Source organism: Urocitellus parryii, chromosome 14 (assembly GCF_045843805.1).
Source record: "Urocitellus parryii isolate mUroPar1 chromosome 14, mUroPar1.hap1, whole genome shotgun sequence".
NCBI classification, from domain to species: Eukaryota; Metazoa; Chordata; class Mammalia; order Rodentia; family Sciuridae; genus Urocitellus; species Urocitellus parryii.
Window position 1 is genome coordinate 37,343,759 of NC_135544.1, and position 15,610 is coordinate 37,359,368.

Sequence of the window (15,610 nt, forward strand, 5' to 3'; positions counted from 1 at the left end):
AAAATGTCAAAATTCACTTCAGGAAGAAAATGATGACACCTAGCTATACTTTAAACAGAATATCTGGTAACACGAGAGCTTTATCAACTTCCCAATGTACTTTCAGGAATAACACTGTTTTTTGTTTGTTTTCTTGCTTCAATTTGTGAAATACATAATCTCTTACTTGAAATATTCAATTGTTTTATTTGTTTTACTTGATGCAAGTCATCAAATCAAATAAAGTTGCTGCTTTTTTCTGAGCTAATTCCTTGTTTCCATAAAATATTACTTATTTAATAACACCATGATGTTAAATTCACACAAAACTATGTAGTCTATTTTTCATTTATATTTTATGTTCTTAAGATATTTCTTCTGAAACTCTATGGGAAACACAATAAAGTGCAATCTTTATCTTACTATCATATGATTAGAGATGATTCCAGGAAAAAAATTATTTATAACACCTTTAGGAGGCCATAGAAATTGTAGAAATAACCTAAATGGATTTGTATGTACAGAGCAGCGTTGCTCCCCTCTATTAAGACCTGTTGTGGCATCTCCCTTTAAAAGTACATGGTTTTTATCAACCTTTCTCTGTAAGAGAGAGTTTCTCTTGACAGCAAATGGATGAGTTTACTTCTTCTATTTAAAATGTACCAACAGACATTTTAAAAGCAAATGGACTTTTAAAGCAATAAAATACTGTTGAAGTGATGTATAATTATAGCCAGGATCCAATACACTGGAATATTTCAGTCAAAAGATAAAACCTAAGGATAACCATCTGGTTCATATGGCATGAATTTTTAAGATTTGATGGTTTCTGAATTACTGATTATATACTAAACTTTTTTTAAAGCACTAAGCTTTAACCTCTCAGCACTAAAAATATACTCAACCAATACTTGATCATTTCTAATTGGCCCTCCAAAAATTATCACTGTTCCAATAAATACCCAATAAACTCCCATGCTGCATAGTAAAGAACAGCAGCATCAGGAGATTATTACATTGGACAGACAACAAAACTAGAGCATACATTTGTTTCAATTTATATGAAAATAAAAGCATCTGATTTGTATATTGAATATATTATGATAGGGAGATTAACTTTTCTTTATCTTCTTTCTCCACGTTCCCTGATTTACTTATATTTTCTCCTTGTTCTTTACTTTTCCTTTATCTTACTTTCCCCTCCTCCTTCTCTAATGATTCTTGGCACTTGCTGAAACACCTTAACAGGACAAATGCTGTATCAACAATATCAATGGGTGAAACTCTTTCCTATCAGTGAATGACAGACATTTTCCCTACTACTATCATTTATCACAATTAAGTCAATATACATTTTTCATATCATTAATGATTTGATTCTCCATTTTTATTGTTTCAATATATTCTTCCTCCTCCTTATTCACTTTACAATGTTTCAGCCATGTGATCCAAACACCAGAAATGAGAAATATTAGACATACTGTGTTTAAATAGGGAAAATCTGAGAGCTCATTCATATTCTACATCCAACAATCAACAGTATCCACTAGATAATGTAATAGACCACAAGTTTAGAAACTCAATTTTGGCTCTTCCTTTTAAAAATTATTCTTGTTAAAGTGTCTTCTTACTCAGTTTTGCCACATGTAAGAGGTGCCTGCCTATAATCCCAGCAGCTCAGGAGGCTGAGACAGAAGGATCACAAGTTCAAAGCCAGCCTCAGTAATGTATTGAGGCACATAGCAACTCAGCCAGACCCGGTAATCTAAATAAAACATTTTTAAAAGGGTGGGAATGTGACTCAGTGGTTAAGCACCCCTGGATTCAATCCTCAGTATATGTATGTATGTGTATATGTATATGTATGTGTGTATAAACGGTATACATCAAATATATGCACTATATATATGATGCTTCTTCCTCTTTAGCTCACAGAAAGATACGGAGATTAATTTTTCCAGTGATTAGTATTCTGGGAAAATGTTGAAATGCAAAAAATACTCTTACCTTATTATTTTCTAAACACTATCAGAAATATTCAAGGATCAAATGTAATTAAATGTAATTAAGATTTAATGTAAAAATAGTTATTTTAAGTGCAACTCATTCTTTGGGGTAAATACTTTACATATGTGGAAATTCACTAATTCATACATATTATTGTTAAAATGGTATATATGATTAAAACCAATGTGTAATTATATTTAATTATATATGACTTGACTCTCTGGTTTCTCAATCCTTCTTGGTCCACCTTACCTTCCCACAGACAGAAGCTTTTGCATTGGAGAAGTTTTACCGTTTCTCAGACACGGTAAATTGACTTTCTTAACTCTAAAATAGAGGAATGTGATCATCAGTAAAAAGCAGACAGCATATTCTGCACCAAGGCAGTGTTTGGTGGGGAAACACAGCCCCTTAAAGCCAAGCAAACACCCTCTCCCATCAGCTAAAAAAGTATATTCTCTTTTTCTAAGAACTTTACACTTGTCTTTCCTCACTCGGTAAAAGGATATTTTTTAATTATCCTTCATTTTATTAACAGAGCTATTTGGTCAAAATGATTTTAAATGTATATTAAAGAGAAATGTCATATATATTGCAATAATCATATATTGTACAAAATTCATTTCAAAGTAAGTGAGAAACATATTTATAGAAATGATGTCTAAAAGTAGCTGCTTAAGTGACCTCAAAATAAAACCAAAGAATGCTCTATCCAGTCTGTATAACTTTAGAATCCATTTTTAATATTGAAATTACTTAAGGCAAATGAACAATTTGGTTTTAATAGTAGCATCCTTTGAAGTTTTTTAATAAAAAGACATCACAAAGAACTTGTCCAAGTATAATGGCCAAATATTTAGAAGGGTAATGGAGAAGAGAGAATATTGGCCCATATGTGATTTTAGAGCACCCAAAATACAGCTTACAGTAATTACATATAAATCTACCAGAGTCAGGATTTTATTCTGGGATTCATATACAAATAGTTTAGTTTACTAAACTAAAATTTCTGGGGTAAGGTGTACCTAAAAGTAGCTCCCCAGATGAGTCTAACATACACCCCAGTTAAGAAACCCTGTGAAAGACAAAATGTTAAATGAATATAACAGTAATCTCAATTTCACTGCAGATTATCTAGACTAGTATTACTATACTTAATAAATCTCTTATAATATATGATCACCTAACTTTATTCCTTTGCTTTGAAAATTACGTTATTTCCTAGAATCCCAGACTCCCACTTTACCTTTTGGTTTTTGTCTCTGAGGAATAATTTCAAATTATCTTTCTTGATTTTATTAACTGTAAAATTTTAATTGTATGGAATTTGCATAACAGATATAGTTTTTGCAACACTTATTCATACATACATATAAATGTATTAGAATATATATTAGAAACTATTTTTATATATGTATGTATATATCTACATATCTGTACCTATCTGAATGCTTTGTCTCTTTGGGAGACCAACATAATTATGTCTCTAGTTACTAAACAGTTAATGTCTAAAGAAACTTCATAATGAAAGATATAAATTATATTAATTATGACTTTACAAAGAACTCTGATGAAGAGTTAGGCTTACTTCATGGACACTGAATAGCTTTCTAAAAAGAAGCAATAAGGTAATTGAAATACACTCATTCGAAAACATATGACCTGTTTATTTTTAAAATAGTCTTAGCATTGGGCAAACCTGAAAATGGTTATTTTGACTTTTTGAATACTATTTTCAAATTAACAACCCTTTCAGCTGACTGAATTTATCATTTGTTCAAGCAACATAATTTGCTTAGAAACAATCTGAGCAATCTAAACTTTTGCAGTAAAAACGAGTATAAATATTAAGAGTATACTCTTTATTTCTCTTTATTTCCATGACTATTGGTTTACCTGAATTTACCTCAGTACTCTAATTTGTTAGAATATGAAAAGTAAATTAAATTGCCTCATTATAGAAATTTTGTCACAGAGGTAACCTTACATTAATGCAAACAGTAGTCCTAGGAAATTTTAACTTGGTTCAACCTTTGCTTAGGCATTGCATACAATTTAATACTCCACTTTTTTATTAAGGTATCATGGAATCCTTTGTCCAATGTGAAAGAATAAAAGTTTTCTCTTGTATCCAAATTTCCCCACCCCACACTGTCAGAGCCTGCTGTGTGCTGTTCACCCACTACTCCATGACCCCATGGATGCTATCTCCAGTGCTGTGTATGTGTGGGTGTATGCGTGATAAGAAAATATTTTGGCTAGAAGTTACTATTCTCATGTATGATATCATTACTTAAGTCTGGAGTTGTATAAAGACACCAAAGCAGTTGTGAACATGTTATTTGTTGAAAGATATGGATGAAATGGGATTGCTTTAATGCATTTCATGCAGCTTCATCCACATTACCAGGTAATGGTGCAATGGTTTGCCGAGAAAACACATTTGCACAACATTCTAGTACTTCTGTCTTCCTACCTATTATCATTTATCAATTATTATTTATATATGAAAATGATATATAAATGGACCATTAGTTCTAGATTTAGGAAGTGATGACCAAGTTTATGTTTTACTAGGCAAATAGGTATCTTTTTAAATAAAGATATTGAATGTAACTTAACAATCTGTATTCAAACATAATTATTTACTTGTGTGTTTATACTGTTTTACTTTAAAACAAATCATGATGAATTCTAAGGATAACGCATAATTTTTCTATCCTACAGATTTCATCAGTTCTATAGTCTCATGACCAATACAAATATACATATATACTTTGTTGGCTGAAAGGATGAGGCTTTATGGTTGAAAACAACATGCATCTATTATACTAAATTATTTAATATTTCCATTATACATCAATTTATGATTTATTCTTGAGTTAAGATTTTCTTTCAAAAGATAAAATTATATCCTGTAAATTTCTTTGATACATATCAAAGGAAAAGTAATTTCTCAATAATTTGCATTAAAATATGATTCTAGATGAATAATCATCAGGGGTTGAAATTGTATCCTCTCAAATACAACAAAAATTGTAAGATTTTAATATGTCCTGAAAAAAAACTATTTAGAGTTTATGTTAAAAACAGCCACTTCTTAGCACTATATACCTTCTGAAATCCTGCTCAGAAAAATATATGATAAAATAATATAATCTCTATTTAATCTAAGTTTGAATGCATTATGGTGACTTCCTTTTCAAAGTTAATTAAAATATAGATTATTTTGAATCTGCCATTAGGTGTAAAATCTTATATAACTCTATAATAATGAGTTGGCACTGACAGAACATATAATATATTATGCTATAAGTAGATATGTAAATTTAAAAAAATATTTCATTCTCATATATCCTTTAAAATATTTGTATTACATTTTCGTATGACCTGAAACATTCAGCTTTAAAAACTTATACCTTCCATTTATTAACCTCCAAACCATTTCTAAATCTAATTTTAACATGACATGCATAAACTTATCTAATTCTTTGATAATTTATATGTCATCTATAATAAATGCAAAATTCTCATGGAGCTAGATTTCAAAGAATTGTATATTAACAATGACTTTTAATTATAAAAATTTTAATCTCATCTATAATTGTATTTTTAAGCACTAGGTTTTTAGATGATACAGAAATTTCAATAGATGTATGAAACTGAATGTTTTAGAAAAGAAATTTTAATTCACATTTTTCAGCTGATCTCAGACTCTTCTACATGATCATCCTTCCCCAAAAAATATGCCACTATGATATTTACCATCAATTTTTTTAGATCCACACACTTTGAAATCATGTAAGTGGAAATTAATATCTTAGTTTATTCCCCTGTTACTTTCCCATTTCCATTCTCTTTAAAGCTATAAAAAATCACAATAAAATCTTTGGAGTAATCTACTTAGCATCTTAAATGTATAAATGTTCCAAAGGTTCGTTCTAAGGGAAAAACATTAGAATAAAAATTATGTATTTAATGCTGTTATATCTTACAGCAATTCACATAATCAACACTTCATGGTGTATTAAATGCTTAGTGTTTTACCACTCAATGGCAATTTTCAGGTCTTCTCCACTTTCATACATAAGTAAATTTTTTTTTTGTTCTTGGCTTTTTGTTTGATTTTTTAAGACTAAGAACAGGATAGGAAATTAGTTCTTACCTCCTGTATATTCATATATTATTTTAATGATAGAGATGAAGCAATTCTACCAAATGACTATATCTACCTTTGATCTTCTAACATTTCTAAATTATCATATGTATTTATATGAATCATCTTTGGCATAATTCTCTAAAGTGAATGAAAATGCCCTTAGAAAGTTTCACAATGTAGTACTGATGCATAATTACTGTCATGTTTTTCTCAGTTTCAAATGTAAAAAGTTGAAGAAGGTCTTCCTGTTAAAAGACTTGTACAGTAACTAAATGGCTTTTTATATTTTTCATTGCCTACTACTCTAACTTGCTTAGAGCATAGTAAGAGAGTTTACCTCTGGGTTTATAGGATGTATCTTTAATTTTACTATTTTTGTCAGTCCATTTTAGTTAATTATATTGAACCTTTTTATTACCTATATTTTGAATTATAAAGTGCCTTAATTTTATAACCATTAAATTTTCCCTAACATACAGAGTATTCTTGAATCAAAAATATAGGTAAATATTTTTAGCTTCTTGCTTTTTTCACATGCTGTTCATCAGATTTTAAGCTGAAGATATTTTTAGAAAATCAAATTACCCCAAAGAAATATTTGAGTACTAATCAGAATAAAGAATATCTAAGCATACATAATACAAGATAATTTTATGACTGAACCCAATATGAATTTTATGACTGAATTAAAAACAGAATTAGGTTAGTAATAAAATAATTCCAGGTATCTTTTAATTTAACAATCTAATAATAATATTATTATAATATTAATAAGTTGCTAGAAAAACTTCCTCCATTCTTTATGATTTAGGAGCAATTTTTAAACCTATCCCAAGAAGCCAGTCATTAAAAACAAAACAAAACACTTGAAACCTTTGTGGTCCAGGGACCCATGTTCTCTTTCATCCCTGACAGCCTAGGAGAACAGATTGAGCCCTGTCAGAGTGTGGTTTACTGCCATCCCACAGAGATGAGAACCTGTTTCTGAAAGAGCCCTAACACGACTCCACATACTCATCTCATTTATATACTTTAAATATTTATGTTATTTCATAAAACATATTTAAAACACTAAAGGCACCTTGGTTTTATAATTAAATTTACAAAAAATTCTAGCAGTCATATGACAAAACACATTTATTGTAATAATAAGACAGTACGGCTAGAAGGGTGAAGTGATCTTCTTATGTTTGTGCTATTGGTTCACCTTTCAGTGTGACAATGAGCAATTGCAGCGCCCTCTGGAAACAGACAATTGAATGGTCCTATTTTACATAATATTTTAGTATAGTTTGATTCTTATCAGTTTAAAACATTTAATAGTAAAATAATTCAAGTTGTTATTGGCATTTTCTTTTAATGCTTCATGCAATTTCCATAATAATATGATTATAACCAAAAATATTAATAACAACAATTTGAGTGCTTTGTAAGGATCTTTATGTATTTTCTCTCACCTTAAAGAACCTGCTAGATACTATAATATTTTCCTGGAATAAGAAACTAAAAGTCAGTGCCAGGTGCAGTACTACATGCCTATAATCCCGGTGGCTCAGGATGATGAGGCAGGAGGATTGAGAGTTCAAAGCCAGCCTCAGCAAAAGTGAGGTGCTAAGCAACTCAATGAGACCTTGTCTCTAAATAAAATAATACAAAATAGGCTGGGGATGTGGCTCAGTGGTCAAGTTCCCCTGAGTTCAATCTCCAGTAACCCCACACCCACACCAAAAAAGAAAGAAAGAAAGAAAGAAAGAAAGAAAGAAAGAAAGAAAGAAAGAAACCAGAAATCAGAGAGTTAAGTTAAATTAAGATAATCAAGCTTCTCGTGGTAAGTGATGAAACTATAAAATTGTTTAACCATAATAAAATATTTATACTTTACATTTCAATCTTGTGTCAGATTTTCCATTTGAATCATCTATTTGTGGTCATGTAAAATAGCTAAAATTTATTTGGAATGTATTTATTTGTTAGAAAATTATTTCCTATAGCACACATATTTTATTGAAAGTTTTCTTCAAATTTAAATTCAATAAGAAAACTACTGATAATATGTTAGTAATATCAGAGTTCATACATTTTTAAAAACAATAATGCTCTAACCCAAACTATAAACTTATAATTGTCCAAGGTCTATTTTCTGATATATGACTAGGTCCTTTAGTAGATTTTTAAAAGGATAAAGGTACAGATCATATAAATAGCCTTACATAGATACTTACTTATAGCTGTGGAAACATTACTTGGAAACATAAATTACTTCCAAAATAAAATAATATCTTAATACAAAAGTCATTTCAGGATATTTTCTTCACAAACTGTTACATAAAAATATAAATTCACAAGTACTAAAGGAATTCAAAAAATTCTCTATCACTACTAATTCAAGTTGATTGAGTTGGTAGTACTGGACCTCTTACAAACATTTGTTTCTAAAACTTCATCGTGTATTGTAATCAACAGAGAGCTGACTGGAAATGCAGATTCCTATGAGAACCTAAATGGTAATAAATAAGAAGCTCTGAAGTTGAGATCCAGTCAACTAGATTTTATCAACCCCTTCCAATGATTTTGGGGATTGAACACACTTTGAGAAACATGACTGACCTAGACTATGTTATTGCATACACACAGAACAACTATTATCTCATACTTCTTGACATTACCTATGACCTGGTCGATATCTTAGGACTAAGTACAAATTGATGCCCTTCAGATTATTTCAGTCTTGGGGGCTATTTCTACCAGAATTCAAGAAAATTCCAGTGGTTGTCATTCAAATAGATTATACCTGTTCACAACATCCAAGAGGTTTATACTCTAGCAACCTAGTAGTCACCTTAAAATGACACTATTGAGTCTTGTCCAGAAACTCCAGTATACATGTTTTAGTAATATTTAACTCTATAAATGAACTGTAAGGCATACAGGAACAGTTTGGGCTACTATGTACCTCACATCTCTCACAGTTTTCCCTTATTTACTTTTCAAATTCAATCTGTCATCTAGTCATTTTACACAGTGGGAATAATACAAATCCAAAACAAATGCACCGTATTTCAATTATGCTACGTGTTCTTTTTCTCACTGAGGGGTCCAGAAGAAATATCAATTGATCCTTTAATGTTTGTGAATTCTTTAGTAGCCTCAGATTAGTTTATTCCTGGATTAATTGGCCATCCTTGCATAGTCACATGTGCCACTAAAATTTTCCAAACTCCCTTTCTTCTCAGTGAGTTTAAAAACAATCATTTATCCTTAGTTAGTTTACTTCTGACAAGTGATCTGAACCAGTTTCTTATTAAGTTGTGAAAATATGCTGGATAATTCATGCCTCCTTAGGGAAGGAAGGAAAATTATGATTTTGTCTTCCCCACATGAAGGGATGCTACATTTAGCATATGTTTTAGATTGGGATTAAAAGACAGCACAAGATGCTTCAAATCTATAAAATCACACCTGCCTTCTTTGCCCTGATAAACTCTTGAATAGTTTCCCCACATTCAGCATGGTAGAGATACTGTTGAAATATTATATTGGGCAGAAACAGCAGTCAGCCTGCAATATCCATCTACTTTTATCATAGGCTAGATATGCTATTCTACAGACCACTGATGAGGACCAGCATTCCTGTCTCCACTAGTTCCTTAGTCAGAAATGAGTGTTCCCATTATCTTTCTGGAATATCAAAGTATTTAATATTTACTCAAATGAAGATTTAGGCAATTTGAAAGACTCCCATTTTAATATATCCTATTAAAACTAGACTAAGGAATGATTTACCAAAGAGAAGGCTCAAGCAAGATCCTTCATTTAGTGTCACATTCTTTCCAATTATACATTTCACCAAAGGCAATATCATTTACTGGATATATATTACTCTTTTTTTTCCCCTATCTACGATTTTTAATATGACCATACCCACGACCACAGCTAGTTGCTTTGCCTCCATACCTGCCCCATCAGCTTCTCTTTTTCTCCTCAGGTTACAGTTTTTTTCCCCAGTAGAATCACCATATGTTTTATGATGTAACCAGTAATTCCAATACGCTGTATTTAGTACTACTTGCCATTGAACTTTAACCACGGTATAACTTTGGAGTCCATTCAGATTGGGCAAGGTGATCTTGGCCTTTCAGTTTTCTTTCTTTCAGCTGCCTTAACTCCATGGAGTAAATTTAGCAACCAGTGTCAGTGCCTTTTTTTTTTTTTCTTTTTTTCCCCCATTCCCCACTGGCATCACTATACTCATCTCCTGAGATGAAAGGAACAGATCTAACAGGGATCCTTAGTGGACGCAGCTGCTGAAACTGGAATAGATTTCCAACTTCTCAGCTGGTGATAAAAATGCCAGGAAATCATTCAGAGCAATCCTGTCCATTTTTGTTGTATTCTTCTTGTGTCTTAATCACCTAAAAAGAACTAATAGATTAGCCTCTGGCCATGATTTTTCTTCTGAATGGTACAGATTTCTTCCCATAGGTGAAACCCAGCATGGCTAGTACAAGAGTTAATATGCCTATGAATCTATATGTCCTCTTTCTATCCTAAAGAACAACCACATACCAAAGGAACTCTGTTACCATAGTTTGTCTACCAGAATTTAGGTGAGAGGCTATGATATGGGTAGGCTCATTTCTAGTTATTATATGGCCAGCCCAGATTTGCTACTAAACTTAACTATCTACTCTTCTACAGAGATGTCACAGTATTGAGAGAACCAGTTTCCCTTTTTAGCTCAGATCCATATCACCACAGGTTTCACCCACTCAAAAGGGATCTTTGATATTATATCCAACAGTGATTCTTAAATTAGAACAGTGAAGCAAGTTGGGGGTACCATTTATGCTAAACATTGCCTTTCATGCTACAGTATACATAAATATATTATTAGTTTTTGGGTCAATCAATCAATCTAAAGATTCAGGAATCATGGATTGCACAGAGATCTTCTGGCACTTCTCAGCAAGGTAACCCAGCTGCTTTGTGCTATAATTGCTTTGTCCAATTTGTTAACTATTAAGCACCAAAAATGTAGTATCTTAATCAAAATATGCTGTAATTATAAAATACACACTAGATTTCAAGAACTTAATATGAAATTGTCAATGTAAAACTTCTCAATTTTTATTTTGAACAAATGTTAAAATAATATGTTGGCCATAACAAGTTAAAATTTTAAAATTAAAATTAATTTTATCTGCTTCTTACATTATGTGTTAAATGTAATTAAAGTAAAATTTAAAATTTTACATGCATTTCATTTGTAGCTCACACTATACATTTATGGTACAGAGCTGCACTATAGATACTAGTTTCTAGTGCCACTTGCCTGGGGTTGCAGAAAGACAACATAAAGATTAAATGTAATGTCATTTTGAGTCCCAACTTGGCTTTTGTTTACACCTTGAACACAAGTAATGAATCTGCTTGCTGTGCTTACTGTTTTCTGTGGCCTCGTTTTCACAAGGATGATTAATTAATAGGGAATAAGGAATTAATTGTATCTTGAATAACTTTCTCCTCAATTTTATCTCAGTGGTCATTCATCTGACCCTTCCACAAGGGATAAATCTATGCCATCAATATTCCAGTAGTATGATTTATCTCTAATTACTTTCTATAGAAATGTTGCTACCTCAAAACCAGCATAGATCAGCATCAGATTCTCCTCAGAATCATGCCCCAAACTTTTGGCCATATTAATTTTAAAAGGATCCCAAAGCCTGGCCAGATTTTGTTTCCACTGCTGAGATTTGGGCGTTTCAAATTGTCACTCAGACTCTTCAGACAACAATGGGCTTTAAGTTAATATTACATTTACTAAGCCTCATAGGAGGAAGTGATGCAAGGAACACATCAGGTCTACAGTATCTTTATCACATGGGAGACACAGGTATTTCTCAAGATCACAGCTTCTTTTGTCCCCCTTACCCACAAAGGACCATCGGTATAAAAGTTAGGGGCTATATCAATTATATGTAGCTCCCTCAGGGCAGGTGAGTCTCTCCAACTGAATGAAGCTGTCTTGGGTTCTCCATTGTTTTCAAGGAAAAGATGCCAAAGAAATTAGGGGTCATTCTTAGGAGTCTTGTAACAGCTTAGGCCTGATGTTAACCCATTACACACAGTCAGTTATGTAGAAAGACACAATTGAGAAAAATTTAGTTGTTCATTGAGTACTAATTTTAAATAGATTTTGACTACTTTTGGGGGGGGGGGTGCGGGAGCAGTCTGTAAAGGCTTTAAAGTTCTCCAGAACAGATAGTTAAAAAGGTGGTTAATGGATTCTACTTTGTTAAACACATAAGGTTATGCTAAAATCTTAACATTGTAGTAATGAATTTCCTGTTTCAACTAGTATGCCAATATACATACATAAATGCCTACTGAGAAAGTTATTTTGGTCTAATTTTAAGATGAGTTTTTTTAATACATCAGTTAATGTAGTTTAAAAGGCCATATTAAACTTCAACACTGAGTTAATCTGCACACAAAATAATATAACTTAACCAGGTGACCTATGTTTTCCTTCTGGAATGCAAACATCAGCATAATTTACTAAATTGTAAGGGGGCTATTTAGCACTTACATAAGAACTGTTTTGATAGCTACTATATATACTTTTATTCAAGATATAGAAAATTTCAAAGGAAGTAGGTTTGTCTTAAAATTTGTATGGAAGCCAAAAGAAAAGAAAAACAAATAATAGTCTAAATGAGGATGCTTCCACTAATTTCCAATTTTTATCAAGATTATAACAGTAAACACAGATCGCTTGGATTGGCAGATTTATTTTCAGGTAATATAAACTGTCAGCTTTTATTTCATCCTTGTTTCCTCAAATTTTAATTGCTTATTTAAATTACAACTGAAATGTTTTACAATAATTACTTGCTTTTGTTTTTCAGGTGGAATTCAGTTTCATAATTCCTAAAAACAAATTTATGCATCAATGAATCAACTTTAGTCATTTTCTCATTTTTAGAATCCATAATAATTTCTATTATTCATTTATAAATTTTAAAATATACTCTTCACTGAGCAACTACTTTCACAGACCTGAAGTAATTTTCAAGAGTTTGAGCCTATTTAATTATTTTTATATCTTATATTACCAAGCAAAAGCACTATCATAGCAGACATATAACCTTATAAAACATATTATTACATTTTAAATTTTCAATTTTAGTAGCATAAATGAATTTTCCTTATTAATGAATTTAATTATTAAATACCATATTTCTCTATCAGGAGCACATTTATGATAATATATTTATTAAATTTTTTCATTAAATTTTGAGAATGTTTTTCTTTTCTTTTTTTGTGGTACTGGGGATTGAACCCAGGGCCTTGTGCATGCAGGGCAAGCACTCTACCAACTGAGCTATATCCCTAGCCCAGTGTTTTTCATTTTTATATATGAAAATTCTCTTCAATTTGCCATATTTAAAAATAATTAGACCTTTTAGAAGAACATAATGTTTTAAATTTATAACCAGTTGATTTCTTGAACATGAAATAAACTGTCTAATATCATTCATAATTTGGACCAAACTACTGTACCTGAAAAACAGCTACATATAAAGTAAAATATATGACTATCTTAAATTTGTTCAAAAAAAAGTGAGTGTAAAACATAGAAGTAGCATAAAGGAAGGATAACAGTAAGCAACCAAGTGTTATTATGTGTTTCTTTGTATTTTCCAAGGAAGTAACTCATATTTGTGTGAAACAACCATTAAAAGGTGTCTCCATGAGAAAGAAAAATTCAGTCAGTGATCTTGGTATTTTTACCATCTTATATCACATATTTGTATACTTAGACACATCATATTAAAAAGTCTAGTATATGAGAGTATATATTATACAGTGCTTCAATAGCTTTATTTCTTGATCTCTTGGTTAGATATTCTAGTAATATATAGAAATTATCAGAATTTTAGTTTTTCATTAAAACATCTTTTGAGAGTTTTACATTTATTAAAGGGCAAATCTGGATGGTGTATCAGGATAAATAAAACTTCAAAGGGAGAATAAGTCACTCATTTTTATATGCTTTAGTTATCTTTTTCTTCATATAAGTGCAAAAATCTATGATGATAAAATTTGTCATAATTGTGAAATGCCTACCATACATGCCCTATTCCATTAACAAAAAGTTTTCTTGCATTTTTCTTTGACAGGATGATGAGGTAAGGGAAAGCCGATTCAGCTTCACAGCATATGGAATGGGACCATGTCTGCAAGCAAAAGATGGTGTAACTCCAAAGGGCCCAAACCATCCTGTCCAGGTAATGCCAAAAAATCCTGATGAAATGAGGAAGGTCTTTATTGATCGGGCCAAGAAGATTGACACCATCTCCCGAGCCTGCTTCCCATTAGCTTTCTTGATTTTTAACATTTTCTACTGGGTTATCTATAAAATCCTTAGGCATGAGGATATTCATCAGCAACAAGATTAAGTCCCTGATGGCATACAAACACAAACATTAAATTCAGAAGAAAATTTTCTTGCCATAGCTGTATGTATGTGTGCATATGTACATGTGTGCTGTGTCCAAATGATAGCCATTATATTAAAACAGTAAGAGGAAAAGGTTTATTTTGATTGTTATGTGAAGTCATGAGAGAAGCCAAGGTTCTTTTAATGGATACAAAATATGTATTATGGGGATTCTGTTTCATGTTAATTCAAGAAGAAATGTTTTCTTCATAGTAAATCATATATGTGGAAGCTTTACTGCCAATGTGTTTGTATGTTATATAATATTACATAGTAGTAGATGTAAAAACTACTTTGGAGTATCTTGATTTTTAATTCAGTGATATTAACTGTGACAAAAGCAAGATTTGTACAGTAAATTTTATGAAAGAAAAAAGGAAAATGACAAAGATAAAAAAATCAATAGTTTGAACTGTAAAATTATTTTCTTATATTCACACAAAAGGAAAGTATTCAGTAATTCAGTGGAAAATTCACTCGAATTAGTTAAGTATTATTATACATAGAAACACTATAGAACATATGTAGTGACAAAAAGTTTCAAATTAGGAGGTTAAAAAACTTTCATTGTTTAGAATACCATATACAAATATTTAGAATACCAAGTTTTCCTTTGTGGAGATTTCAAGCAAATGGCTTAGTAGATCACACTGTATTCAAAAACCTACTTTTCATAAAATTTTTATCTCTAGGAATAAGGATGGAATTACTTAAAGACATTTTTGTTTTAAAATAATTGTTATAATTATGTATTTTAAATTATTGCCAAACACTGAAAAATTCAAGCCAGCAACTTCATTTTTGTTATATTTTTAATAGCTGCTTACTTGTTTGTGATTACATTTAATGTTTTGATATATAACTGAACAAAGTTCAGTAACTTTTATATTTTGGTTTAGAATGAGACTTTAAATATCAATGTAATTAAAAGTATTTACATTTTGATAAAAATGAATTCA

At 30.9% G+C, this 15,610-nt stretch overlaps 1 protein-coding gene across 2 annotated transcripts in view; it reads left to right on the top strand.

The window, feature by feature from the left end:
• The window catches only part of Glra3 (glycine receptor alpha 3), a 169,721-nt gene extending 155,111 nt beyond the window's left edge, over nucleotides 1–14,610 (top strand). Inside the window, exons 9-10 of one of the 2 annotated variants that reach the window (XM_026389752.2) lie at nucleotides 2,249–2,293; nucleotides 14,332–14,610. In XM_026389752.2, the coding sequence (XP_026245537.2) occupies nucleotides 2,249–2,293; nucleotides 14,332–14,610 (324 nt within the window). The remainder of the gene's footprint in view (nucleotides 1–2,248; nucleotides 2,294–14,331) is intronic. The other variant, XM_077792625.1, reaches the window with a different exon arrangement.
• The last annotated feature ends 1,000 nt before the right edge of the window (nucleotides 14,611–15,610 follow it).